The sequence below is a fragment of the Carcharhinus amblyrhynchos genome, chromosome 6 (genome assembly GCF_965287045.1).
Source record: "Carcharhinus amblyrhynchos chromosome 6, sCarAmb.v2.hapA, whole genome shotgun sequence".
NCBI lineage: Eukaryota > Metazoa > Chordata > Chondrichthyes > Carcharhiniformes > Carcharhinidae > Carcharhinus > Carcharhinus amblyrhynchos.
In genome coordinates, this window is record NC_137329.1 from 94610856 (window position 1) to 94637311 (window position 26456).

At 41.4% G+C, this 26456-nt stretch overlaps 1 protein-coding gene across 2 annotated transcripts in view; it reads left to right on the top strand.

The window, feature by feature from the left end:
- Positions 1 to 11953: 11953 nt before the first annotated feature.
- slc13a4 (solute carrier family 13 member 4) overlaps positions 11954 to 26456 on the top strand; it is a 91153-nt gene continuing 76650 nt past the window's right edge. The window contains exon 1 of one of the 2 annotated variants that reach the window (XM_080190999.1): positions 11954 to 12670. In XM_080190999.1, coding sequence (XP_080047125.1) covers positions 12572 to 12670 — 99 coding nt within the window. In that variant the 5' untranslated portion in view covers positions 11954 to 12571. Of the gene's footprint in view, positions 12671 to 13387; positions 13516 to 26456 lie in introns of those variants that run through there. The other variant, XM_080191000.1, reaches the window with a different exon arrangement.

Below are 26456 nucleotides of genomic sequence, written 5' to 3' on the forward strand. Positions count from 1 at the left end.
TATAAGCAGTGGCGTCACATTTGCTGTTTTCCAATCTGTAAGAACCACCCCAGAGTCCAGCGAATTTTGGTAAATTACTACTAGTGCATTTGCTATTTCTCCTGTCTTCTCTTTTATTATCCTGGAATGCATTCCATCAGAACCAGGAGACTTGTCTACCTTTAGCCCCATTAGCTTGCCCAACACTACCTCTTCTGTGATAATGATGGTTTCTAGGTTCTCATCTGCCACAGCCTCCCTGTCATCGATTTTTATTTGTGAGTTCCACTGTGAAGACCGACACAAAATACCTGTTCAATGCCTCAGCCATTTTCTCATTTCCAGTTATTACATCCCCCTTCTCATCCTCTAAAAGACCAATGTTTACTTTTGTCACTCTTTTTCGTTTTATTGTCCGTTTCCTCAGTTACTGATGCAGTCTGTGCTCAGCAAGACCTGGACAACATTCAGGCTTGGGTTTATAAGTGGCAAGTAACATTTGTGCCACACAAGTGCCAGGCAATGACCATCTCCAACAAAAGGGAATCTAACCATTATCCCATGACATTCAATGACATTACTGTCACTAATTCCCCATTATCTCCATCCTGGGGATCAGAAATGGAACTGGACCAGCCATATAAATACAGTGGCTACAGGAATAGGTCAGGGACTGGGAATTCTGCGGCGAGTAATTCACCTGCTGAATTCCCAGAGGTTGTCTACCATCTCCAAGGCTCAAGTCAGGAACGTGATGGAATACTCTCTATTTGCCTGGATGAGTGGAGCTTCAGCAATACTCGAGAACTTGATACCATCCAGGACAAAGCAACCCATTTGAGTGGCGCCTCATCCACTCCCTTCCATGACTGACACACAGTGGCAGCAGTTAGTACCATCTACAAGATGCAACTCACCATGTCTTCTGTAGACAGCACCTTCTAAACCCTTGATCTCTTGTTACCCAGGGCAGCAGATGCATGGGAACGCCACCATCTGCAAGTTTCTATCCAAATGACGGCACCATGGTTAGCACTGCTGCCTTACAGAGTCAGGGACTCAGATTCAATTCCTGGCTCAGGTCACTGTCTGTGCGGAGTCTCCATGTTCTCCTGTGTCAGCATGGATTTCCTCCAGGTGCTCCGGTTTCCTCCCACAGTCCGAAAGACGTGCTGATTAGGTGCAAAGACCATGCGTACTGTATCCCTCAACATACCCGAGCAGGCATCAGAATGTGGTGGCTTGGTGATTTTCACAGTAACTTCATTGCAATCTTATGTAAGCGTACTTGTGACATTAATAAATAAACTTTAAACTGATGCCCCATTTTGAGCTGCTAGATCAGATCTAAATCCCTGCTTTAACTTAAAGGAGGGAGTATCTGGAATGTGGAGACAAACTTCTCAAATATCGTTTACTGAAAAAAATAGTATTCTGTTAAGCAAATATTTTTAAACAAGTGTGTTTATTGTGTTTCAAAGGGTATTAGTTATTTTGTTTCAAAAAAAGACTAGCTTAGGTGATTAGATTAGAGTGGCGAGCGTATATGAGTTGTCAGATGTTAACGGGATCAAACTTTTAAGTTGATCCAATTCAGAATCAGGATTCATTTATATTTAATTTGTTAATTGTATAGTCAGAGCATTGTGATTGCTTGCTTGGTGAAACTGATGTCAATATACGTGGAATCATAGATGCCTAAAGAGCAGAAGGAGGCCATTTGGCCCATCGAGTCTGCACTAACCATAATCCCACCCAGGTCCTATCCCCATAAACCTATACATTTACCTAGCTAGTCCCCACACACTAAGGGGCAATTTAGCATGGCCAATCTACCTAACCTGCACATCTTTGGACTGTGGGAGGAAACCGGAGTACCCAGAGGAAACATGCAGACGCAGGGAGAGCATGCAAACTCCACACAGACAGTCATCCAAGCCGAAAATTGAACCCGGGTCCCTGGCGCTGTGAGGCATCAGTGCTACATATATCTATCTAATACTTTCATTATATATATATATGTATATGCTAGCACCCATGACTATTAGTATTTTTGTTTGGGAATAGGATTTTTCGAAGAGACAGAATGGATAACACCAATATGCCTCTACAGATTTTTTTTTAGCCCTTGCTGCATTTTGAAGCTTTTTCAGAGAAAGGATGTGGTTTAATGTATTTCATATAAAGCTGCATTCCTGAGTGATATTGCTTGAGACAACATTGTGTTATGATAGTGTGCATGAAAACTGCAGTGTGAATGTTGAAGATGTAGGATTGAATATGTAATAGGAATGCTACATCAACTGAAAGATTTGGCGAAACAGTTGCCGATATGTTGGGCAACAGGCAAAGTGTCCACAGAATTAGAAGACACTAAATGAATCAATTTAACTCAATCCCTGAGTCCAATGTATTACATTTTATTTCTATTTTGTACAATTCGTTGTTTCAGTCAGTCAGATTGCACTGCAATATTTTCATCTAGACTGCAAATGTAATTTCATGACTTCATCACAGTTAATTCATGCACTGGGACCTCCACAGAAACAAAGGCACAGAGATTTCTGACTGCAAAGATTAAGGTCAACTTGCAGAAAATGCCATCAGGCCACTGAATGAGACGCTGGTGAGAAGCAGCCAGAAACTAAACAACTAGGTGCAATGGGGATCATTTTTTGAGTTTACCACCCATCAGTGACATGATGGAATGGCTTATCTGCCCTCTGTTGCAATTTCCATTCAGATGGTTTCAACAGAATGAAATCCTGATGCTCTCCTCCATGTTGTTCTGCGTTCAAAGCAGCTTCTCAGGGATGATCAAGTTAAGGCTTATCTTTTGGATGACGCATTTGTGTAAGGTGCAGAAAGCAAAAAGAATGCAGGATGAGCAATCCAGAGGGTAATGGAGGACTCCTGCTGACCTATTAAAGGAACAAAGAATGTCATTCCAGACCCAATGGACCCACTCCTGATGAAAGGTGTGCCTCAATATTGTGCACTTTGTGTACTGCTCCTGTAACTCTGAGAGAAATAATTATCCATGTTGTCATGGACAAATTTTATATACTTTCTTACTTTCCGTGATGAGCATGTTTAGTATGCAAGGTGTGTATATTTTCTTATTGTCAGCGAGATTGTCCCAATTTAAATGTTTCTAACTGCAAGCCATTTTCGTGAGTTTAAAAATAAAGGTTGGTGTTTTGATGGTTCACTCAGTCATCATACACCCACTATCAGTCACAGAAACATTAGATACACTTGAAAGAAAAGATTGCAAAGTATAATTGTCTCTGTCTCTCTTTCCATAGAACCATTTGCCCATAGGGCAGAATTTTTCCAGCACTTCCACCCAAGCATCTTCCGCCCCCAAAGTCAGGCCAGGCGTGCGAGTAAAATTCCAGTCATAGAATCCATACAGTGCAGAAAGAGGTTGTTCAGCCTATCGGATCAGCACTGCCTCTACAAATGAACATTTCATCCAAGTCCTCCCTCTGCTCCTAACCCCATAACCTCTACATTTGCCATGATTAATCCACCTAACCTATGCATTTTTGGACACTAAGGGGCAATTTAGCATGGCCAATCCACCTAACCTGCACATCTTTGGACTGTGGGAGGGAATCGGAACACCCAGAGGAAACCCACGCAGACATGGGAAGAACATGCAAACTCTGCAAGCAGTCGTCCCAGACCAGAATTGAACCTAAGTTCTTGGCATTATCAGGAAGTGCTAATCACTGCGTAACTATACTTTTCTTGGCAAGCCTGTAGTTTCTTAGATGAGCTAATGCTTTCAGTTGAAGAGAACATTTTGTAGGCATAAGATTCTCAGTAAGTTGCAAAGTTTCTTGTAGTTGAACTTCCAATAAGTTAATTCTCAGGTAAACTTCAAGTTGAATCAGCTTGGTGAGAATCCTTCTATTTTCAAGGTATTAGTATTTATTACCTTGGCTAAGTTCACTTACAGCTGCTTCTGTGATGGAATTTGATGGAACTCTCTCTCTCTCTTTTGCTACTTTAAAAGCAGAGAGAAATGAAGGGCTGGATTTTCCAAACCCCATGCCATATATTCCGACTGCGGAAGTGGCTCACCATTACACACTGGTAGGATCTTCTAGTTCTGCCTATAGCTGCAACATTTTTCATGGCTTACCCAAACCACTGCCAAGGAGTCCACTGCAGGGCATCATCTTCTGCAGGACCAGAAGATCCCGCTGGCAGGAAAGGCCGGAAAATCTGCCCCATGGCTGTGCTTGACATGTGACTCATATACAAGTTCAAAAATTATTTTTCCAAAATGAGGTGATTGTTGATTACACATCCTGCCATTTGACACTTTGAAGTTCACCCTATCTAGTTTGCATGAGAAAGCATCATAATACAGTGGAGAGTTGATGGGATCCCTTGCACATTTATCTCACGTACAATTTATTTCAATGATTCATCTGTGCATGGTGAAATAAAAAAACTGAGTTGACTGGAATATTGGATTTCCGTTCTTGATGGTCTATCCTTAAACAAAGAGATGTATGACTTTCCCAGCTTTCTGTGGATTTCCCAGCTTTCTGTGAAAGTCCATACTTATTAAAGTATTTGCTTGAGACACAGGATTGTCTGAAGCCAAAATTCCAAAGATCACATGCTCTCATCAATAAGCAAGATATTTTATTAATATTAATCATTCCTGTTAAGGATGTTGAGATTGTATCTCACAATGCCACATTTCACCTACTGCATCAACATTTTGGAGAAGCCAGAAATGCCTTAAGAAAGAGGGCCCTATTTTACCATTTTGATTCTGAGTGCTGAGCAGACCTGAAACTGGGAGTGTTTCAGATCTGACTTTTAGACCCATTCTTAGGCACCCTCATACACACTCTGCCCGCAGAAGCCTGTGGGCAAGACTTAACATACCTGAAACACTGCAACTCTGATCAGCGTCTCCAATTGGGCATGTACAGAAAACAAAATTGAATAATGTTCCCCTGCTATATCCCTCCTGGGCCGAATAATGCCTCCCCCTGCACTCCACAGACATTGCCCCATCCCGTACAATATTACTGACCCCTTTATCCACCCACTCACTCCTCCACACAGACTGATCACGGCCCCCTTCCCTGCTCCCCTCCTTCCCCACCTCACTGGTTGTGCAGATGGTTACATGGGCCTCATTATAGCAGGTCTCTGCCTCAGTCCCGGCCTCTGCACAGTTGTCAGCAGCCATGACCACTGACCCGAGAAAGAAAATGGACACCCTTAAGTAGGTGAGAGCTGTTGGACGCCAGGTGCTTACCTCCTCACTAACCTTCACTGGTGGAGCACCCAAATCGGACTTTAATGGAGCATGCCTGTTTCACGCCGATTCCGGATTGGCGAACATGATGGTAAAGGGGGAAGCACTAATAAAGTTGGGCGTACAACCCATTAAGTCAGTTTAATTGCTTGCAAATGAATTTAAATGGCTGTCACACCCATTTCGGGCGTGGTCCCGGTCACGGCAATTTTTGGGCCTTGGTAAAGGGGGAACCGGCGCAGAGGTGGGCGTAGATCACACTACTCGCCTCATGCTGACTTTACCAAGCCTTCGAATCTGAAAATGGGCACAAATTGATGGTAAAATCAGGCCCAATATGCGCCTCTCATGCTGCTGTCTTGTAGTGATGTCAAATTCTGCAGTAATCTACAAGCTATATGTCCAGATAGCACCTAAGATAAAATTACACAGCTCCTCATGATTTCTTGAAAGGTTTCAATGATGTAAGTATTGAGTGCAGTCATCGTTTTCACAACCAAAGTTTGTCAGGGCTAATAGAATCAGCCACACATTCTTTGGATAAGAAGTTCGTCACTAAGGTTTCCATACGATCTCTGTGACTTGAAAGTGCTTTGGGACTGGATGGGAGATACCAACGTGAAGAGCGTACACATTGCATATTCAATCACACTTGCCATCTCATCCTGTGGCTCTTCCTTCTCCTTCTTTATAATGTTACAGGAATGTCCATTGGAAATCCTATAACTATTCTCTAGAACCTTGTGCGGTGGAGGGAAAATATCTTGATGGTTTCAATTCCTCAGACAGTGAGTTGAACATCCAAGATTGTCCAGATGAGAAGACAAAAGAAAAGCTTTAAAGTTTTGTCTCATCCTCAATGATTCCAAAAATCGCACAGCTCAAAATTTCCTCACCTTTGCTAATCTCACTTTTTACTGAAAACACGTGCACATATCCCGCATTGTACTGCTCTGATACACTGTGATTCAGTGATTTTGTCACACCAATGCCAATGATTCCCATTTAAATGAGTTTCACAGAGCTCAGTGGGTAGATTGAGATGAGGCCCAAATGAGCTTCAGAAACTGGAGCACATCGATATTTAGTAAATGGAGAAAATAGCAAAGTATTTCAATTCTGTGCATTCTTCCAATGAAAAATCTGATATTTTCCAAGTGGAGCATTTCTCAACCTGCACAAAGTTCCAAATTATTACAGTGATAGCAAAAACAGTAATCAGAGCAGATGAACCAAGGAAACAAAAATAACTTGTAGAATATATTCCTGCATCAACAGGAATTGGAAATTGCCGTGAATCCAATTAAAACACCGAAGACTAGGAGTCATTTGCTTTCTATATTAATGAGCACTGTCTTCATCATGTAGGAATTGTTATATGCATCAGATTATCCTCATCTAAACACAATCCTCTAGTCTGCTCTTCTATATGCTCCAGTCTCGACTTATAGTCTGGAAAAAGACAGTTTCCATGTAACCCCAGTTAGTTCAAAAACAGCAAGTGTATTATTCTAGAAGTTATATGGGAATGAAACCAAATACTATCACAGCTCTATATTTTGCAGGAGGACAATCCTTAGCTTTCGTCACACCCCTATTCAACAATGAAGAATCATAAAATCATAAAATAGAATCCCTACAGTGCAGAAAGAGACCATTCAGCTCATGATTCTGCACCGACAACAATCCTACCTAGACCCTATCTTCACATAACCTCACATATTTACTCTGGTAATCCTTCTGACCTATGCATCCTGGGACACTAAAAAGCAATTTAGCATGCCAATGCACCTAACCCACACATCTTTGGACTGTGGGAGGAAACCCACATAGACACAAGGAGAACATGCAAACTCCACTCAGACACTGACCCAAGCCTGGAATCAAACCCAGGTCTCTGGTGCTGTGAGCCAACACTACTAACAACTATGTTACGGTTCCACCCAAGAAATTGAACAAAAACTAAAGATTCTTTTATAAAAGCTTCAATGACTGGATACACCTCCATATTAGAACATTAAGAAAGGGACACTTTATTTTTAAGCCAACAAGCATTTACCATCTTTCTTCTGAACCACAAATCAGTGGACAGCTTCCCATATCCAAGCACTGACATTAGATATTTATCCAGTCGAGTAAGAGGAATTGAATATTGTTCCAGTAGATCAGAAAAAAATAGCTAACATTCCACAAAGAGACAAAGAATTAGATAAATTCACTAGGGTTTCTAGCATAAAGATGTATGGAGATCATTAGATGATGCCAATTCTGTCACCAATAATTGTGATGCTTTTTTCCTTAGGTAGCAAAGTAAATTTGCAAAAAAAAAGAACAATTAATAAAACCTTTGTCAGTATATTATCACAAATATCTCTTAGATGTCTTGGAGAGGTACTAGTCTTGCACACATGGGAAGTTTTGTTCTGAGTTAACTGCATATCAAGAAAGACTGTGTATGCAAATAGACCCTTTAATTTGTCAGAATGTCTCATGGTGTTATAGAGGCATTAAGTATATTGAAAATGTATGCCCTGTTATAATGCCACAAAACAAAGCAGTAAATGTGTACTCAGCAATGTCCCACAAACAGCTATGAGACAAATGACTAAATAATCTGCTTTTATTTTGAGTTGCTTTAGCTGACGGATGAATATTGTCCAGGGCAATTCTGCTACCCTTCTTTAAATAGTACCATGGAATCTTTAGAGCTAGGTGAGAAGCCAGTTTAATATTTTAGTTAAAAGATGGAATCTCTGGCACCACTGTGCTCCCTCGGTATTGTACTAAAAGGTTGGAGAAGGGCTTGAACCAACCAAAATATATACCGAGGACACCGTCTCTTAAGAAAGGACAGGAACAGCTGAGGCTAAAGTTAATCATTGCAATTGTGCAATTTGAATGCTTAATGAAGTTTGCCACCTTTGTCTGATGGCCCCCTCTGTCTCTGTTACCATTTGCCCTTTTGAAGGTTTTTGTTGCTGTTGTCAGCAATTATCTTTCCTCCTTCAGCCATAATGTTAGATGATTTAGCTCAGAGTAGGGCCATCGTCTTTGGTAATTCAGTAACAGGAACTGAAACCAAGTATTAGATAGTACAAGGAAACAAAGTGTAAAATAACTGTGCACCCAGAAAGCAGGGTATCATGATAATAATGTTTTATTTCAGCTCAATACTTGATTTTTGTTTGGAGGTTTGTGGAAGCCATCACCCAGCATCAATTTTCCTATATGAAAATAGAGTACCTAGATGCTGGAAATCAGAAAAAAAAATGCTGGAAGCATTCAGAAGGTCAAACAGAGAAAGAAACACAGTTAATGTTTCAGATTGATGACTTTTGTCAAGACAGGAATATTTTGAGTATTTTCAGTCTTTATCAAGATTCCCATGCTTTGCTCTGTCTTCTTTATGTATCACATCATTTTGAAAATGAGGATGGGGATGGTGTACTAATGGCATTTGTCCTGGAGGAGATATTCTTGTGAATAAAGAACTAAAACATCAGGCACATATCAGCTGAGAAATTTGGCTCCCTGGCACAGCTGAAAGTTGGAGGCTCTCCATGCAATGCTTCTGATGGCTTCAGGTCTGGCCTGTTAGGTGCCCAAGTCTGCCTGCTGGGGCATGCCTTGCTCAGACTAAAAGTTTCCCAACTGGCCAGATCATGATATCAAACAGCCATTCCTGCTGTTTTGACTCACAAGTTCTAAACCTGTATTGTGTAGCTCCATTCAGCGCATTTTCTTGTCATTCTCCCAAGTCTGTGCATTCAATTCAAGAAGGAAATCCCCCACTGGCATTATTTAAAGAGGGGACAATCCGAATTCCAGATAGGATGATTTAGATTCTGCTCCTGTTATCCTTCATCACTCGGAGCCCCGGCACTGTATTGTAGAAGCCCTCTCTCTTCCCTGGGCTCCATTTGCACAACTGCTATATTCTGTCAGTGGTAGCATGGGCAGCCAGCAACAGCTCCCTTGCACTGAGTACAGCTTCTCTTTAAGAGAAGCAGGTTGGTTGCGCCAGGTGAGATCAGTGCACACTTCTTGGCCCCTTGCTGAACACACAGGTAGCCAGAAATGGGGGCACTGCTCAGACCAACTCTCCAATCACTTATATGACGAAGCAATGGATGTGTGCTGGTTACGTCAAAGCCAATGAGTGCAAGCAGAGTATGAATTCTAAAACTTCTGCCTAAAAACTGGTCATAACACATTTTAATCCATTACTTTTAATTCATTTTTCATGTAAGGACTGACATTGGTTGAAGGGTGATATATAACTAAATGGACAAAGGTTTACACTAATTACTGAAACATTCTTTATGAGTTATAATGAATAATTCACTTAGTGTCATAGTCATAGAGTCATAGAGGTTTACAGTATGAAAACAGGCCCTTCGGCCCAACTCGTCCATGCTGCCTTTTTTTTGGTAGGTTGAATATACACAGACCTTTATTTAAGAAACCCAGTCATGTTTTGTTTATATCATTTGCACTTGAGAATTATTTGTGCATCAGTGAATAATCTTGTCTGGAATCACTGAACATTGGAAGTCAACTTTGGTCACTGTACTGTCAGAATTTACAGTTTATGATTGATGTAGGGGAGAGGTACAAAAGAGGGGCAATTTTTTCATACAGAGGGTGGGGAGTGTCTGGAACAAGCTGCCAAAGGTAATAGTAGAAGCGGGTATAATTTTGTCTTTTAAAAAGCATTTAGACAGTTACATAAATAAGATGGGTATAGAGGGACATGGGTCAAATGCACCTAATTGGGATTAGTTTATGGGTTTAAACAAAAGAGTGGCATGGACAAGTTGGGCCAAAGGGCCTTTTCCATGCTATAAACCTCTCTGTCTCTATGACTCTATGTAACTTTAAAGTAAAAATTATTTATTAGCCACAAGTAAGGCTTACATTAACACTGCAATGAAGTTACTGAGAAACTTACATGCTGAATGCAAAAGAGAAAATGCTGGAAAATCTCAGCAGTTCTGGCAGCATCTATAAGGAGAGAAAAGGGCTGACATTTCGAGTCCAAGTGACCCTTTGTCAAAGCTTACATGCTAAAGGGATTGATATTTCTAGGGTTAACCCCTGTCTGGTTTTCGACTAGACCCCCATGTTAATGAGATTAAAAATGGGTGGCACAGTATCACGGTGGGCCTGGGTGGGATGTTTCTTCGAAGAGTCAGTGCACTTGATGTGCTGAATGGCACATTCTTCCTTTCTGCACTGGAGGGGTTTTATGGTTCTGTTACATAGAATATACATCACAGAAACAGGTTACCCAGCACCTTCAGTCCATGCCGATGTTTATCCTCCACTCCAGCCTCCCACGTTCCTTCATCTAAATCTACCATTATAACTATATATTACTTTCTCCTCATATATGTACCTAGTTTCCCCTTAAGTACACCTATATTGTTTACTTCAGTCACTCGCTGTAGGGAACAAGTCCCACATTCTCACCACTCTTTGGGTAAAGAAGTTTCTTCTGAATTCCCTGTTGTATTTCTTGTTGATATCTTGGCTGGAATTTTACCATTCCGCTTGCCATGGGGATCAGAGTGGGCAGACCATGGAAAGGTCCATTGATCTTGGATGTGATTTTGGGATGAGTAAGGCTGTAAAATCCCACCCTTATGTTGGTGGTGTCTGGTTATGCTCTTTGCCACATCAGGAAACATTCCCTCAATATAGATTCTATCAAAAACTTGTATAATTTTGAAGACCTCTATTAGATCATTCCCCAGCCTTCTCCTTTCAAGAAATAGAGACATTTCTATTTCTGTCAATAGAAATACTGCAGACATTGGAAATCTGAAACAAAATACTGAAAATTCTGGAAAGACTCCACAGCATCTATGGAGAGAGAAACAGAGTTAATGTTTCCAGTAAGTATGACTTATTCAGAGTTGTGAATAAAGGTCACATGGACTGGCAGTGTTAACCCATCCTATCAATGCATGCCTAATGCTGAGTCATAGAATCCTACAGTGGAGAAGGAAGCCATTTGGTCCATTGAGTTTACACTGACCAGCATCCCCATGCATTTATTCTAGCTGACACCAAGAGGCATTTTAGGATAGCCATTCCACCTAACTCGCACAATTTTGGCCTGTGGGACCCCTCGAAAGCTTGCGAGTATATTATCAAATAAATAGGTTGGACTAAAACCTGGTGTTGTCAGACTTTTTACTGTGGGAGGAAACCAGAGCACCCGGAGGAAACCCATGCAGACACAGGGAGAATGTGCAAACTTCATACAGACAATGACCCAAGCCAGGAATCAAACCCTGGTACCTGGCGCTATGAGGCAACACTGCTAACACTGTGCCACTGCGCTGCCTAACAGGGAATAATAGCTTTGCCACATTCAGTTAATTTTCACCAACAGTTCAAAGCCCACTCTGCTTTGAGTTTACCAGACAGCTGATGCAAATAAATGGGAAGAAAGATGTTTCAGGTTAGGAGAGTGCAGGGGGTTAGATAGCAGGATTGTTGACTCAGCCCCTGTGTCTTTGGGGACAAATCACTGGCGAGTGTAGGAGGGCCTTGTCAACATGACACGCCCCCTTCTTCCAGTGGGCGGGTCCCTGCAACCTGATTGGCAGGGAGAGGTGTTTCTGATGCACTGATTGGCGGGGATTCCCCGCATGTGGGCAGCTCCTGCCGAGGCTGAAATTAAACTTTTGGAGAGAAAACTTCAAAAGTTCTGGGAAAGTTTAGACGGGTCGAAAGAGAGGCACAGGGGCAGGGTAAAGAACAGGCAGAGGAAGAGACTCGGGAAAGGAGCCGCAATTACCCTGGCACCTCTCAACTCGACCCTGCAAAAATCCCCGCTCTGGTAGATCCTAAGTAGATCCCAAGGAAAACAGGTCCCAGGGAAGGAAACGCGGCGTAACGTCTGCACCGGCACCCAGACTGAAACTGACACTCTGAAAACTGAACGGAGGAAATCAACATTGCATACTAACTTTGGACTGAGTAACACATCCCAGCGCACATTTGTTAAGCAGCATTTGTAAAGAAGGCGTTGAGAAATTGTCACTGAACACGAGAGATACTGGGGATCAGCGGAAAGTTGGCGTGGAATCACGAGTTGCTTTTTTTTATAAAAGTAAAGGGTTTGTGGAAATTCGCATATCGGGAACTGGACAGGTGTTTGCCACTCCAGTGCAGGGACTGCCAACTTCCAGGAGGTCCCCAACTCTCTCAGAGCTTCTACACTCATCTTGGTGTTCAATGAGAAAGCCCAGCACCCTCTAAGACCAGACAGTTTGACGTTTAAGTACCATGGGGATGTTGCGGAACATATGGAGAGCCCGAAAACTTCTGCTGGTCATCTTGATCCCTCTTCTATTATTACCCCTGCCTGTCCTCTACCCTGACAGTGTAAGTGCACTATTTCATTCTGTGTTAATATGCAGCCTGTAAATCTCTCTGACTTGGGTTTCAGGTAATATCTCCCAGTTACTGTAAAACACCCATCAGAAGAATGGCATTATAGTCAGTCCAGCATTGCGTTATTATTCATTTTGTATTGTGTAGTCAAAAATCTTAGATTAATTAGGGAATATAGACTGTAAGCATCAAAGACATTCGATTGTGAGATTAAGGCTAATTTCTAAATATCATCCAGATTGTCCTTTCAGTGATGCTTGGGAATAAGGACCCCACTCCTGTAGGATAAATGAATTGGGCAAATTTCAGAGTAGCCATTCGGTCTGAGGTTGCAGAATTTGCCTATTACATCAGCAACTTGTGCCTCTACCGAATGGTCATTCATATAGAGAGGGATATCCCCAAAGACATTCGCTACTTTGCCCAAATGCCTTTTGTTAGAGTATGAGTCCACAGAACGGCTTTTAGTGGGCTGTTGCACTTTTGAGGCATCGCAGTTCAGTTCTAGCTGCTTCTCAACACAGATCTATCTATCTTCAGCAATCTTGAGAAGAGACTCTTTTGTTCCTCCTTAACATCAGGTGTATGAGCTGGACATTGGCCCACAGAAAGAAGGAAAGAACATGCATTGTGCAACATCCTGTTATGCCTCTTAGTGATTGACACTCGGCAGAGGCAGACCGACATCTTCTCAGTGTAGCAGTTCACCTGAAGGACAGTACCTCTGACAATGTGACACTACTCCAGAACCGCATTCTCAGTAATACGTTTTAAGCAACCTGTATCCACAATAAGGCTTTGCCCTGCTTTGGGAGTAAAGTGGGCCACAACCCTAGGTCAGTGTCCAACTTTTGAAATTACTTTCAGGGTGTTATTCAGCAGAGTAAGACCTACTCTGAAAAGTTCTCTCTTAATTTTTCCCTAGAGTTTTTTACTGACAGATATTGAGGGAAAGATCCCATTACAGTGCAGTATTGGATGGATCTTGCAGTAAATGTCTCTTGTTTCAGTTGAAGTGCAGATAGTTATATCGTAAATAACAGGTTTGTCATTTACAGATTTCAAAGATGCATGGAATATTTCAGTGAGCTTGGAAAAACACAGCCCTTAGTAGTTCAATATCTAGTGTCTGATATATTATCAGAGTTTATAAACACCCCACAATGCATAACAGTTTTTTTTAAAAGAGTGAGCCCTTATTTTTCAGGATTCTTTTGAATTTAAACAATTATGAAAGGAACACTAAGCATTAAGATGCAAACTGAGACAGACCTACTTAAAAAAAACATGCTGGTGGAGGAATTAATCACATCAAGGGCAGTGATCTAATTACACAATGGTGATGGGGTCATGCCTCTGTGCACTTTACATTTACAGGATTACATTCAGAAACAAAGATAACAGGAGATAGATTTCTCAATTTACACACTCCATCTCCAGTGAAGAAGTCAATAAGTAAACAGGATGAAGCAAAAGATCAGTATATCGCCAAGTGCCGCATCCATCATATCCCATATCTATGGGAATTCCTCAGTTCTGCAGGGAAGCTTACTGGCGGATAGTGAGACAATCCTGGCTTCCAGTTAATGATTGGTGTGACTTCAAAAGTGGGATATGAGTACCATGGATGGATGTGCGTAATTGAGTATTTCACAAGCCAGTCTTTTTTTAAGATATACTGGGCTCGTTGTTAGAATTGTGCACTGACTGTTAATGAAGTCTATTTGTCTAATTCAAATGAAACTATTGCAATCTTTTTACTATATAGCAAAATTATGGAACAATTTAATTTTTGTTTCAATTGCTTTTCCTGTGTCCTTTTGCACATACAGAGAGAAGTATGGGAAAAAATATTTCATCTTGAAGTAAAAGTCCACTTGTGACTGGGAGTTCTGGCGAAAGGAGTAATTCTAACTCTTTGTAAAACTGCCTTCATGTTCTGCAATAATTTTGTAGTGCTAAGGAAACATAGTTTGCTTTGAGCAGGCCATTTGTGTCACTGCTGCTGTCTCATGTTTTCCAATGTTTGGACCAAACGTGAAATCCTTGCTTCCAAAACTAGGCTGAATGGAAGTATCTCAAGAAAGGTAGCTCTAATCAAGTTATTTCAGAAATAATTCTCTCAATCAGACTTTTCTTCTGCATTTCCAAAAGTAGACAGGTTGCCATACCTTAATCGTAAGGGCATTCCTGGGTTATTGGATACAGTTTGGTGGTGGATTAGTGGTATTGTCACTGGACTAGTAATTCAGTGACCTAGGGTAATTGCGGACCCGGGTTTGAAGTTCACCAAGATGGATGGTGAAGTTTGAAATATCTGGAATTAAAAGTATAAAGATGACCGTAAAACCATTTCCAATTGTTGGAAAAACCCATCTGGTTCACTATTATCTTTTAGAGAAGGCAATCTGTCTGGCCTACATCTGACTCCAAATCCATAGCAATGTGGTTGACCCTTAAATGCCCACATCCCACGAATGAATAAAAGAATGTATATGCAGCAACTGCGTGTTAAATAAAACAGGAATATATGTAAATATAGCTTCCAGTGCCTCATTTCTGTCAGCAAATTACAAATTCACCACTTAAAAGGTATAGCAAATTTCAGGCAGTACCTGATTGCATCAATAGGGAGTTTTTTCAAATGCATTGTCGCTGGCTGGCCAGTATTTATTGTCCATCCCTAGTTGCCCTTGGAGGGCAGTTGAGAGTCAACTCCATTGCTATGGCTCTGGAGTCACATGTAGACCAGGTGAGGACAGCAGGTTTCCTTCACTAAAGGACATTAGTGAACCAGATGAGTTTTTCCGACAATCAACAATACAAAGAATCAGTGGATTCTTAATTCCAGATTTTTTTAATTGAAATCAAATTTCACCATCTGCCGTGGCAGGATTCGAAGCCAAGTCCTCAGGATATTAGCTGAGTTTCTGGATTAATAGTCTAGTGATAATATCACTAGGCCATCGCCTCCCCATAAATATCTGCTATGGAGAAATGGAGAAATTTGGTGTCATCTTTACAGGAGTAGTGATTGTAGGAGACGTATGTATGTTCCCTCTCCTCAAGTGCATTTGATTTTGAATTAAAGTACTGGCTGTCAGGTTCAGTTTTTGGTTGGTAATGAAGTAGTTCTTCCCTGCAGGATCAGTTAGCTACAATAATATGTGGTAGTTCTGGGCCAGGGAGGGGTAAAAAACACCAGCAAGGCTTCAGGGCCTTCATCACTATTCAGAGTCTGAGGTTTGAAAGTCTGTGTGTGGGTGTTGGATGAGGATGGAATTGGGTTTTGGCTGTAATATTCAGCAGGCCCAAACATCCCACTGCCACGTGCCATCTAGGCTGAGATAGTAGGTATTTGGACAACAATACAGAGTCGTGCTCTTGGAGCCATATGCAGGTCACTGCCTTCAGGAGAGAGGGTCAATCTTAAAATCCATTCGCTTTCCACTTTTTTAGAAGTTTAATTCAATGTAATTTGAATTACTGGATTACCTGGAATGAATGGGAATGGTTTCTCAAGGAAGTTACTTGCATTTGGAAACAGGAAAATTATGGGGAAAGGTTCATATGTATAACAAGAAAGAAGAAAAGGTTTGCATTTATTTGGTTTTTCTCAGATATTCCAAAGCATTTTATAGTAAATGAAATACTTTTGAAGTGTGGTCATTATTGTAATATCAGAAATATGGTAGGCAATTCATACACAGCAAACTCCCACATACAACAAAATCATACATTCATACTTGCATGTACCCATTATCCTGGGTCTCTGGACAAATGTATGCAACAAAATGATAACCAATGACCAGAAAATCTGCTTCTCAGATATTAAATGAGGGATAAATATTTGCTCAACACTTGGGATAACCCTTGTGCTCTACCTCAAAGTAGTATTATGGGAGCTTCTACATTGACCTTAGGAAGCAAAGCCTTATTCCAACCGTTTATCTGATAGATAGCATCCTCAAAGCGTAGCAATCCCTCTCACTGGAGTGTGAGCCTGGATGTTTGTGTTCAAGTCTCCAAAGTTTTTATATTCATTCATGGGATCTGGGTGTCAATGTTAGGCCAGAATTCATTGCACAACCCTAATTATCCTTGAGGAGGTGGTGGTGAACTGCCTCCTTGAACTGCAGTATATCTACAGTGGTGTTAGGAAGGGAATTCCAGCATTTTGACCCAGTGACTGTGAAGGAACAGCAATTTATTTCCAAGTCAGGATGGTGAGTGACTTGGAGGGAGCTTCCACGTGATGGGGTTCTCATGTATCTGCTGCCTTTGCAGTGGTCATGGATTTGGTAGGTGCTGCCTAATGAACTTTTCTGCAATGCATCCTGTAAATGGCATACACAGCTCCCACTGTGCACCAATGGTGGAGGGACTGAATGTTTTTCTCTGTAAATGATAAACAACTCATGCCCATTAGATCCCTGGGGAATTCCTTTTTATATCTTTCTCCAGTCCAAAAGGCAACCATTCACCACAACCTCTTGTTTCCTGTCACTCAGGAACTCTGTATCCATGTTGCCACTGTCTCTTTTATTCCATAGGTGTCAACTTTGTTCACAGGCCTCTCATGTAATTAATCAAACATCTTTACCATACTACCCTCACCAACCCACTCAGTTACTGCATCAAAAAACTCAATCATGTTCATTAAATAGATTTACCTTGAACAAATCTATGCTGGCTTTCCTTAATCAACCCAGAGCTGTTTAAGTGTCTGTTAATGTAAAAGTTCACTTTGTTGATCAAAGTCAACAATTGAATTACAAATAATAGCCACCATAATAACTATATGTTGTACAACTTGAGCAACATTGACCAGTTTCTGTTCTCCCAGATTGCAAAGCCGTAAAGATTTAATCATCCACCCCAAATGCAGTCAAGTGTTTGTTGTTAGCTAAATATTAGCAGCCCTTCTTGTCACCAGGAGGAATGTGGACAACCTAGCTATGTCATATATTTTGATGATAACCCAATAATATTTCTTTAATGAATGGCTACTGGAGAGTTCAAGGCATTAATCACTATGGTGGGATATGGTGCAATGATTATAACGGACATTTGACTTAAAATTAGGAGAGATAGGGAGGGGTGAAAGGGTGTACAGAGGCAATTTCAGTGAAGGATTCTAGCAGAATTCTAGAATGTATGCAACAGAATACAAAGGTGAAGAAGTTGTGCTTAAGTTCAACATGACCTTATTGAATATTTGATTCCGTTCTGGATACTGCTTCTCAGGTCAGAGGATACGTTGGCCTGAGAGGCAGGTTAAGGACTGATTTGCCAAAACGATACAGAGTAAGGATAGATAATGAGGATAGGGACAGAAGTCTGGGCTATAATTCCCTCATATTCAGAAGGTTGATAGGTGATCTAATTGAAGATTTTGAATGACAAAATTATTTGTTTAGTGGTATTTACTCTGATGGAGAAATCAGAAAAGGGGACCAGATCTTAAAATTAGGGATATATTATTCAGGTGTGCAATCAGGAAGTGATTTTTTAAAGGGTAGTCTGTTTTTTCTATAGCTGTGGGTGCTAGATCAACTGAAATGTTCAAGGCTGAGTTTGTGATATTTTTATAAGATATGGCGATCGAGGAATTTGGATCAAAGACAGATAAATGGAACTGCAGCACTAATCAAACATAGTCTAGTTAAATGGCAGAACAGGTGGAGTGGTTGAATACCTTATGCCTGTACCTATGCTCCTATATTCTTATGTTCCAATATAAGGGCATGCTGAAGGGTTATATTAAAACAGAATTTATGTGGATCAACTTAATGAATATAAACTACATTACAGGCCAACAACCAGTAAAAATGAGACGGTGGTTGTGACCTTCAGACAGTTCTGAGAGATATGTAAGAACAATTGGACAACCATTTTAAATGTTTTAACTATTCCAAGATAGGCTTGAATAGATATAGTTAAAGTGTGAATGCTTTTTTAGAATGCGTTCAGGGTGGTTTCCTAGATCAGCACTTTTCTAGCCCAACAAGAAAAGAAGCATTGGTTGAATTGATCTTGGGAAATGAAACAGGACAAATCAGTAATCTTCGAGATGATGAGCAATTGGGAAATAGTAACCACAACTTTGTTAGAGTAAAAATAGAAAAGATAATGAAGAGTTAAAGGTAAGAGCGCGAGACTGGAAAAAGGCAAAGATCATTGAGATAAATTAACTGGGCAGACAAGTGAGCAAACAGCACAAAGGTGAAGTTGTCGGATTAGGAGACAAGGTCAGAGGTTCAAACCTGGAAGAGATAAATTTGGACCTGATTCCAGGAAGACGTTCTTCACACAATGAGTGAACAATAGTCTGAAATGGACTTCTCAGAATCCCTACAGTGCAGAAAAGGCCAGTTGACCCATTGAGTTCTCTGACAGAATATTTTACCCAGGCCCTCTCCCCCACCTTATCCCTGTAATGTCACAAATGTACCATAGCTAATCCCATCTAACCTGCACAGCTTGGGTCACTAAGGGGCAATTTAGCATGTCCAATGCACATCTTTGGACTGTGGGAGAAAACTGGAGCATCCTGAGGAAATTCATGCAGACACGGGGAGAATGTGCAGACTCCATACTTCTGGATAGATAGTAGATGTACACAAATCTTGGAATCCTTTAAGGACCATTTTACAATAAGACAATTAAGAGATTGCTAAAAGAACAGAGTTATGTGAACACATAGGAAGGAATGATACCAATAAAATGGCAGACTGCTGTTTCTGGCGGGAAAACTACGTCGGTTTTCTGTTCAGATCTTACAACACTCTGACTAAAAGAGTCAAAGTAAATGTGTTTCATGCTGTCATGTGGCAAGTTGGGGCCTTAACATGCTAGCAAAACCTGGCTGGACTATAAGACCATGAGACATAGGAGCAGAATTAGGCCATTCAGCCCATTGAGTCTGCTCAGCCATTCAATCATGGCTGATATTTTTATCATCTCCATTCTCCTGTCTTTCCCCCATAATCTCTGATCCCCTTATTAATCAAGAACCTATCCATCTCTGCCTTAAAGACACTCAATGACCTGGCCTCCACAGCTTTCTGCAGTAAAATGTTCCAGAGATTTATCACTCTCTGGCTGAAGAAATTCCTTCTCATCTCTATTTTAAAGGATTATTCCTTTAGCTTGAGGTTGTGCCCTCTGGTTCTAGTTTTTCTACTAGTGGAAACATCCTCTCCACGTCCGCTTTATCCAGGCCTCGCAGTATCCTATCCGTTCCAATAAGATCCGTCCTCATCCTTCTAAACTCCAACGAGTACAGACCCAGAGTCCTCAACCATTCCTCACATAAAAGCTCTTCATTCTTGTGAACCTCCTCTGGACCCTTTCCAAGGCCAGCATATCCTTCCTTCGATATGAGGCCCAAAACTGCTCACAATACTCCAAATGGCGTTTGACCAGAGACTTATACATCCTCAGCAGTACATCCTTGCTCTTGTATTCTAACTCTCGCGATATGAATGCTAACATTGCATTTGCCTTCCTAACTCCCAACTGAACCTGCACGTTAATCTTAAGAGCCTCTTGGACAATGACTCCTAAGCCCCTCTGTGTTTCTGATTTCCTAAGCATGTCCCCATTTAGAAAATAGTCTATGCCTCCATTCCTTCTTCCAAAGTGCGTAACTCCACACTTTTCCACATTGTATTCCATCTGTCACTTCTTTGCCCACTCTCCTAGCCTGACCAAGTCCTTCTGCAGCCTCCCTGCTTCCTCAATACTACCTGTCCCTCTGCATATCTTTGTATCATCTGCAAACTTAGCAACAGTGCCTTCAGTTCCTTCCTCCAAATCCTTAATGCATATTGTGGAAAGTTGTGGTCCCAGCACCAGCCCCTGAGGCACATCATTAGTCACCGACTGCCATCCTGAAAAAGACCCCTTTATCCCCACTTTCTGCCTTCTTCTTCTGCCAGTCAGCCAATCCTCTATCCACACCAGGATCTTATCCTTAACACCAAGAGCACTTAACTTATTTAACAGTCTTGGGGTGCCACAGTTAAAGAGTGCCCAATCAAAACATGAATAAAACTCCTCCAATCCCCCACAGACATCACTGGTGAGGGGTGGAGAATATCTGAGATCATAATCTTGCCAGTGAGATCTGCAACTCTCAGATCTTGAGCCCCCACTGGCATTTGCATGGCTGGCAAGCATGGACTCAAGAACCCACTCCCACAGTCTAAAACATGAGTTGACGTTTAACACTGAGACTTGTAATCAAATCAGCACAGTATTGGCCACCTTATTTAAGGAAACATGTAAATAAGATAGAAGCAATTCAGAGAAGGTTTACTAAACTAATACCAGGAATAATACTAGAACTAATACCATAGTCTTATAAGGAAGGGTTGATGGGAGAATTGCCTTATGAGGAAAAGTTGAAGAGGTTAGGTTTGTACAGCTAGAGTTTAGAAGAGTAAGAGTCGACTTGTTTGAAACCTTTATGACCCTGAGGGATATTGATAGGTAGATGTAGTCAGGATGTTTCCACTTGTCAGAGAATCTAGAAATAGATTCTAGATTTCTATCTAGAAAAGGCAGTGGGGGCAAAGACTTTGAATACTTTTAAGACAGAGTTAGACAGATCCTTGATTAACAAGGGGTGAAAGGTTATTGGGGGGGTGGGGTTGACAGAAATAAGGGGATCAGGTTGAAGTTACAGTCAGATCAACCATGATCTTATTGAATAGTGGAGCAGGATTGAGAAGCTGAGTGGTCTTCTCCTGCTACTATGTCACATATTTGTAATATTAAAGGACAGACAGACAGTGTAGTGTGTAATTGAAAAGACATGAGGACAACTGAAAGAACATACTAATGACAGACAAAATGCAAAAAGAAATAGTAAGAGTCTTTTCACAGATTTGTTACAATAATTGAGGCATATAAGAAATGTGGCAGCACGGATATAAATTGGTTGGCAGATGTGAAACAAAGAATTGAAGTACACAGATTTTGTTTGGATTTGTGAAGGATTGGAAGTCCTTTATACAAGGAGAAGGAGGTATTTTCATTTAATTCTTGATCTACACAAATGATTGAGACTAAAGCATTAGAACCACACTATTGACATTGACTGATGACACGAAAATTGGAGGTTTAGTGAGCACTAATACATCAATGGAAGAAAATCGGTGAATGGAAGCACACATTTCATGGAATTGGATGAGCAGTGAGTCTGAAGGATTTGAATCTTTAATTTATTGAATATCCAAAAATATTTAAGGGTTTTATAAATAGGGGAAAATACCTGCAAAACAATGGTTAGGGCACAGTTAGAGTATTAGCTGAAAATCTGGATGGCCTGTTCAAAGTATAGAAGAACACATACAAATTCATGAGGATAATGTCAGATTTAATTTAAAATGATAAAGGATATTGCTAAGATGAGAAGGAAAAGATCATTTCTTCTTGTTGGGGAATAAGTGATGAATCTTATCAATTTAAAACTGCCACTGAAAGTGTGGAAAGAAGGGAAGAGAAATTTATTTATGAAGAGGGTGCTGAAGTCTGAAATATTGTAGCTTAAAATCTGGTTGAGGCAGACACCATTATATGAAGCAATTGGCTAAATAATTGAAGCAGGGGAAAAACAGGGTTATGGGAGGGAGAATAAACTGTGGGATTTCTTTAGCAAAGATTGGGTGCATACAAAATAGATCAAATAGTCTCTTTATGTGCTGTAAAAGTCCAGGGGGCAATTATCCCCAGATACTTCACTGACCATAGAACTGTTACTGCACAGAAGGAGGTCATTTGGCCTTTGTCTACACCAGCTCTCTAAATGAACAACTCGACTCGTTCCGTTTTCCCGCCAACTCCAGTAACCTTGAGCATTCTGCCTTTTCAGACAACAGTCTAATTCCCTTCTGAATGATTTAACTGAACTTGCCTTCATCAGACTCTTAAACTATTCTTGGCCCTAGCCACTGACCGTGTGAAAAAGCTTTTACTTGTTTCACAATTGCTTTTTTTAATAATTATTTCTTTTCTCCAAAAAACACAGTCTTAACTTCTCCAATCTAGCATCATAGCTAAACTTCTTCAACCCTGGAACCTTTTGCATGAATCTTTTCTGTACTCTTTCCAATGCCTTCATATATCCTTCCTAGAAGTGTGACACCCAGAACTGGAAGTATTAATCTAGCTGTGACTGAACTAATAACAGGTATAAGTTCAATATAACCTCCCTGCGGTCCTCTAATGCACCAATGAATAAAGTCCAGGATATTGAATGCTTTATTAACTGCTCTCTTAACCCATCCTGGCACCTCAGTGATCTATAAAGATACAAACACAGGTTCCAATGTTCTTGCACACTCTTTATGTTATATTGTCACTCCATGTTCTTTCTACCAAAATGAATCACTTCACATTTCTCTGCATTGAACTTCATTGACCATCTTTCTGTCCACCAACTAGTCTTTGTCCTTTTGAAATTCTACACTATCCTCCTCACCATTCACAATGCTTCCAAGTTTTATATCATCTGCAAACTTTGAAATTATGCTGTGTACACCAAGGTCTAAGTCATTAATATTTATCAGTGAAAGAAAAAGTCCCAACATTGACTCCCTAGAAACCTTACTCCAAGCCAAAAAATGTCAAGTAACTAATACTTTGTTTCCTGCCATTCAGACAACTTTGTATCTATGTTGTTACTGTCCCTTTTATTCCATGAGCTATAACTTGCTCACAAGTCTGTGTGGCATTGTATCAAGTGTCTTTGTAAGTCATGTACACCACACCAAGTGTATTGCCTGCATCAGCCCTCTCTGTTCCCTCTTCAAAAACTGCAGCAAGTTAGTTAAACATTATTTTCCCTCAAGAAATCCGTGTTGACTTTCCTTAACTAACCCATGTTAGTCCGTGCGATTATTAACTTTGTCCTGAATTCTTATTTCTAGAAGTTTTCCCATCTGGCTGGTCCAATCCTTGCATCATTTTTTGAACAAGGATGTAATGTTTGAATTCTCCAGCCCTCTTCACCACCCTGAGTATAAGGAAGACTGAAAAATTATGGTCAGCAATTTCCATTCTCTCTTCCCTCCATGTCCTTTGGTGCATCTCAAACTGCTCCTGGTGCCTTATCAACTTTAAGTACAGATGACCTGTCCAATATCTCCTCCTTTTGGTTGGCATGGTGGCACAGTGGTTAGCACTGCTGTCTCACAGCACCAGGAACCTGGGTTCCACTCCTGGTTTGGGTCATGTGCGGAGTTTTTTGAGAAAGTGACCAAAGAGGTGGATGGGGGTAAGGCAGTTGACGTGGTATATATGGATTTTAGTAAGGCGTTTGATAAGGTTCACCATGGTAGGCTTCTGCAGAAAATGCAGATGTATGGGATTGAGGGTAGTCTAGGAAATTGGATCAGGAATTGGCTAGCAGATAGGAGACAGAGGGTGGTGGTTGATGGTAAATATTCGTCATGGAGTTCGGTTACGAGTGGTGTGCCTCAGGGATCTGTTTTGGGGCCACTGCTGTTTGTAATTTTTATTAATGATCTGGATGAGGGTATAGTTGGGTGGATTAGTAAATTTGCTGATGACACCAAAGTCGGAGGTGTGGTAGATTGTGAGGAAGGATGTCATAGTTTGCAGGGAGACTTAGACAGGTTGCAGAGCTGGGCCGAGAGGTGGCGGATGGAGTTTAATGCGGAGAAGTGTGAGGTAATTCACTTTGGTAGGAATAACAGATGTGTTGAGTATAGGGCTAACGGGAGGACTTTGAATAGTGTGGATGAACAGAGGGATCTAGGTGTATGTGTACATAGATCCCTGAAATTTGGGAATCAAGTAGATAAGGTTGTTAAGAAGGCATACGGTGTCTTGGCGTTTATTGGTAGGGGGATTGAATTTAGGAGTCGCAGCATCATGTTGCAACTGTACACAACTCTGGTGCGGCCGCACTTGGAGTACTGTGTGCAGTTCTGGTCCCCACATTACAGGAAGGATGTGGAGGCTTTGGAGAGGGTGCAGAGGAGGTTTACCAGGATATTGCCTGGTATGGAGGGGAGGTCCTATGAGGAGAGACTGAGGGATTTGGGGTTGTTTTCACTAGAAAGAAGGCGGCTAAGAGGGGATCTTATTGAAACATATAAGATGATTAGAGGTTTAGATAGGGTGGATAGTGATAGCCTTTTTCCTCGGATGGAGAAAGCTAGCACGAGGGGCATGGCTTTAAATTAAGGGGGGGTAGTTATAGGACAGATGTCAGGGGTAGGTTCTTTACCCAGAGGGTGGTGAGAGATTGGAATGCCCTGCCTGCTGCAGTTGTAAATGCGCCTAGTTTGGGGGCGTTTAAGAGATCCGTGGATAGGTTTATGGACGAAAAGGGATTGGTTTAGATTAGTGGGTCATTGTTTTTTAACTGGTCGGCGCAACATCGTGGGCCGAAGGGCCTGTTCTGCGCTGTAATGTTCTATGTTCTATGTTCTATGTTCTCCCCATGTCTGTGTGTGTTTCCTTTGGGCGGTCTGGTTTCCTCCCACAGTCCAAAGATGTGCTGGTTAGGTGCATTGGCCAAACTAAATTCTCCCTCCATTACCTGAACAGGTGCTGTGGTGTGGCGACTAGGGGATTTTCATAGTAACTTCATTCCTGCAGTAGATACTGTTGTTCTACTTGGTCTCGTGTTTTCCTTTCATTCTTCCTGTGGACCAAGCAGGCTTCTAGCAAAACACCCTTGACCACGTATTCCCTTTCTCTTGATGACTATTGTAATGTAGATAGCACAATCATCTTTCTCAGGTGAAGCTCTCAGAAAATTTCTGGGCCTGGTTACCTGTACCCATGACCTAAAAGTCAGTTGGCCAATCTAAAATCTGGCTGTATGCAGCAATATCACAGAAGATTGACTTAATTTGGTAAGGGTGGGGCTTCCACCCTCATCGGGTAGGAATTCCCACCCTACAGAACTGCTGGCCAATTCAGAACAGCACTGTGTAATTCTATCAGTGCTGGAAGAGTGTGATGGTTGTTAGTGACTGGTTAGAGTCCAAGGGCTGTTGTAGTACTGTTGGGATTACAGTCAGTCCCTGGAGGAGGGGAATTATCTCTTGAGATAAGTCTGGGGATCTTGGATGGAAGATTCCAGCAAGGAGGGGATGGGGAGTCAGGCAACAGAGGTCTTTAGGACAGGATGGGGGAGCTACACTCATGAGGGAGCTGTGCCCCTGATGGACACACGGGAATTCCTAAAAGAAGTGAAAGCTGCTGGGCTGATCATCTTGTCCCTGCCTTGCCTTACTGATTGAAAAATCTAAGCCCTCGATAGGTCTAACACTCCATTGCCCCCATGGGGGGCAGGTTGGGGTTGGATGGAAAGTCGGTGGGTTGGCAAATATTTTACGAGCACCTCTGCCTTCAAATACACCAGCCTTAAAATCCAACTACTGGAATAGATGTTGATAAAATTTGGTGAAGTCTTGAATATTTCCTGATGTTTTCCAAAATTGTCTTCAAACTTCCAGCAGCAAGTGAGCAGTAAAAGGTGGTATGTCTTTAAGTAGCACTCGAGACCCTCTGCAATGTCATGTTTATTCCCAATCAGCTGATCACTATTAGGACATGATACTAGCTCACTTGCTAGTGATCAAAATGTTGTGCAGCCTCCTTAATGAGATCTGGTGACAATCAGCTGCTTTTTGGGTAGCCATACATAGTGCAACTTTCAACTCATTCACCACAGTAGCTCCGTGCTTAGCACTGCTGCCTCACAGTGCCAGGTACCCAGGTTCGATTCCCG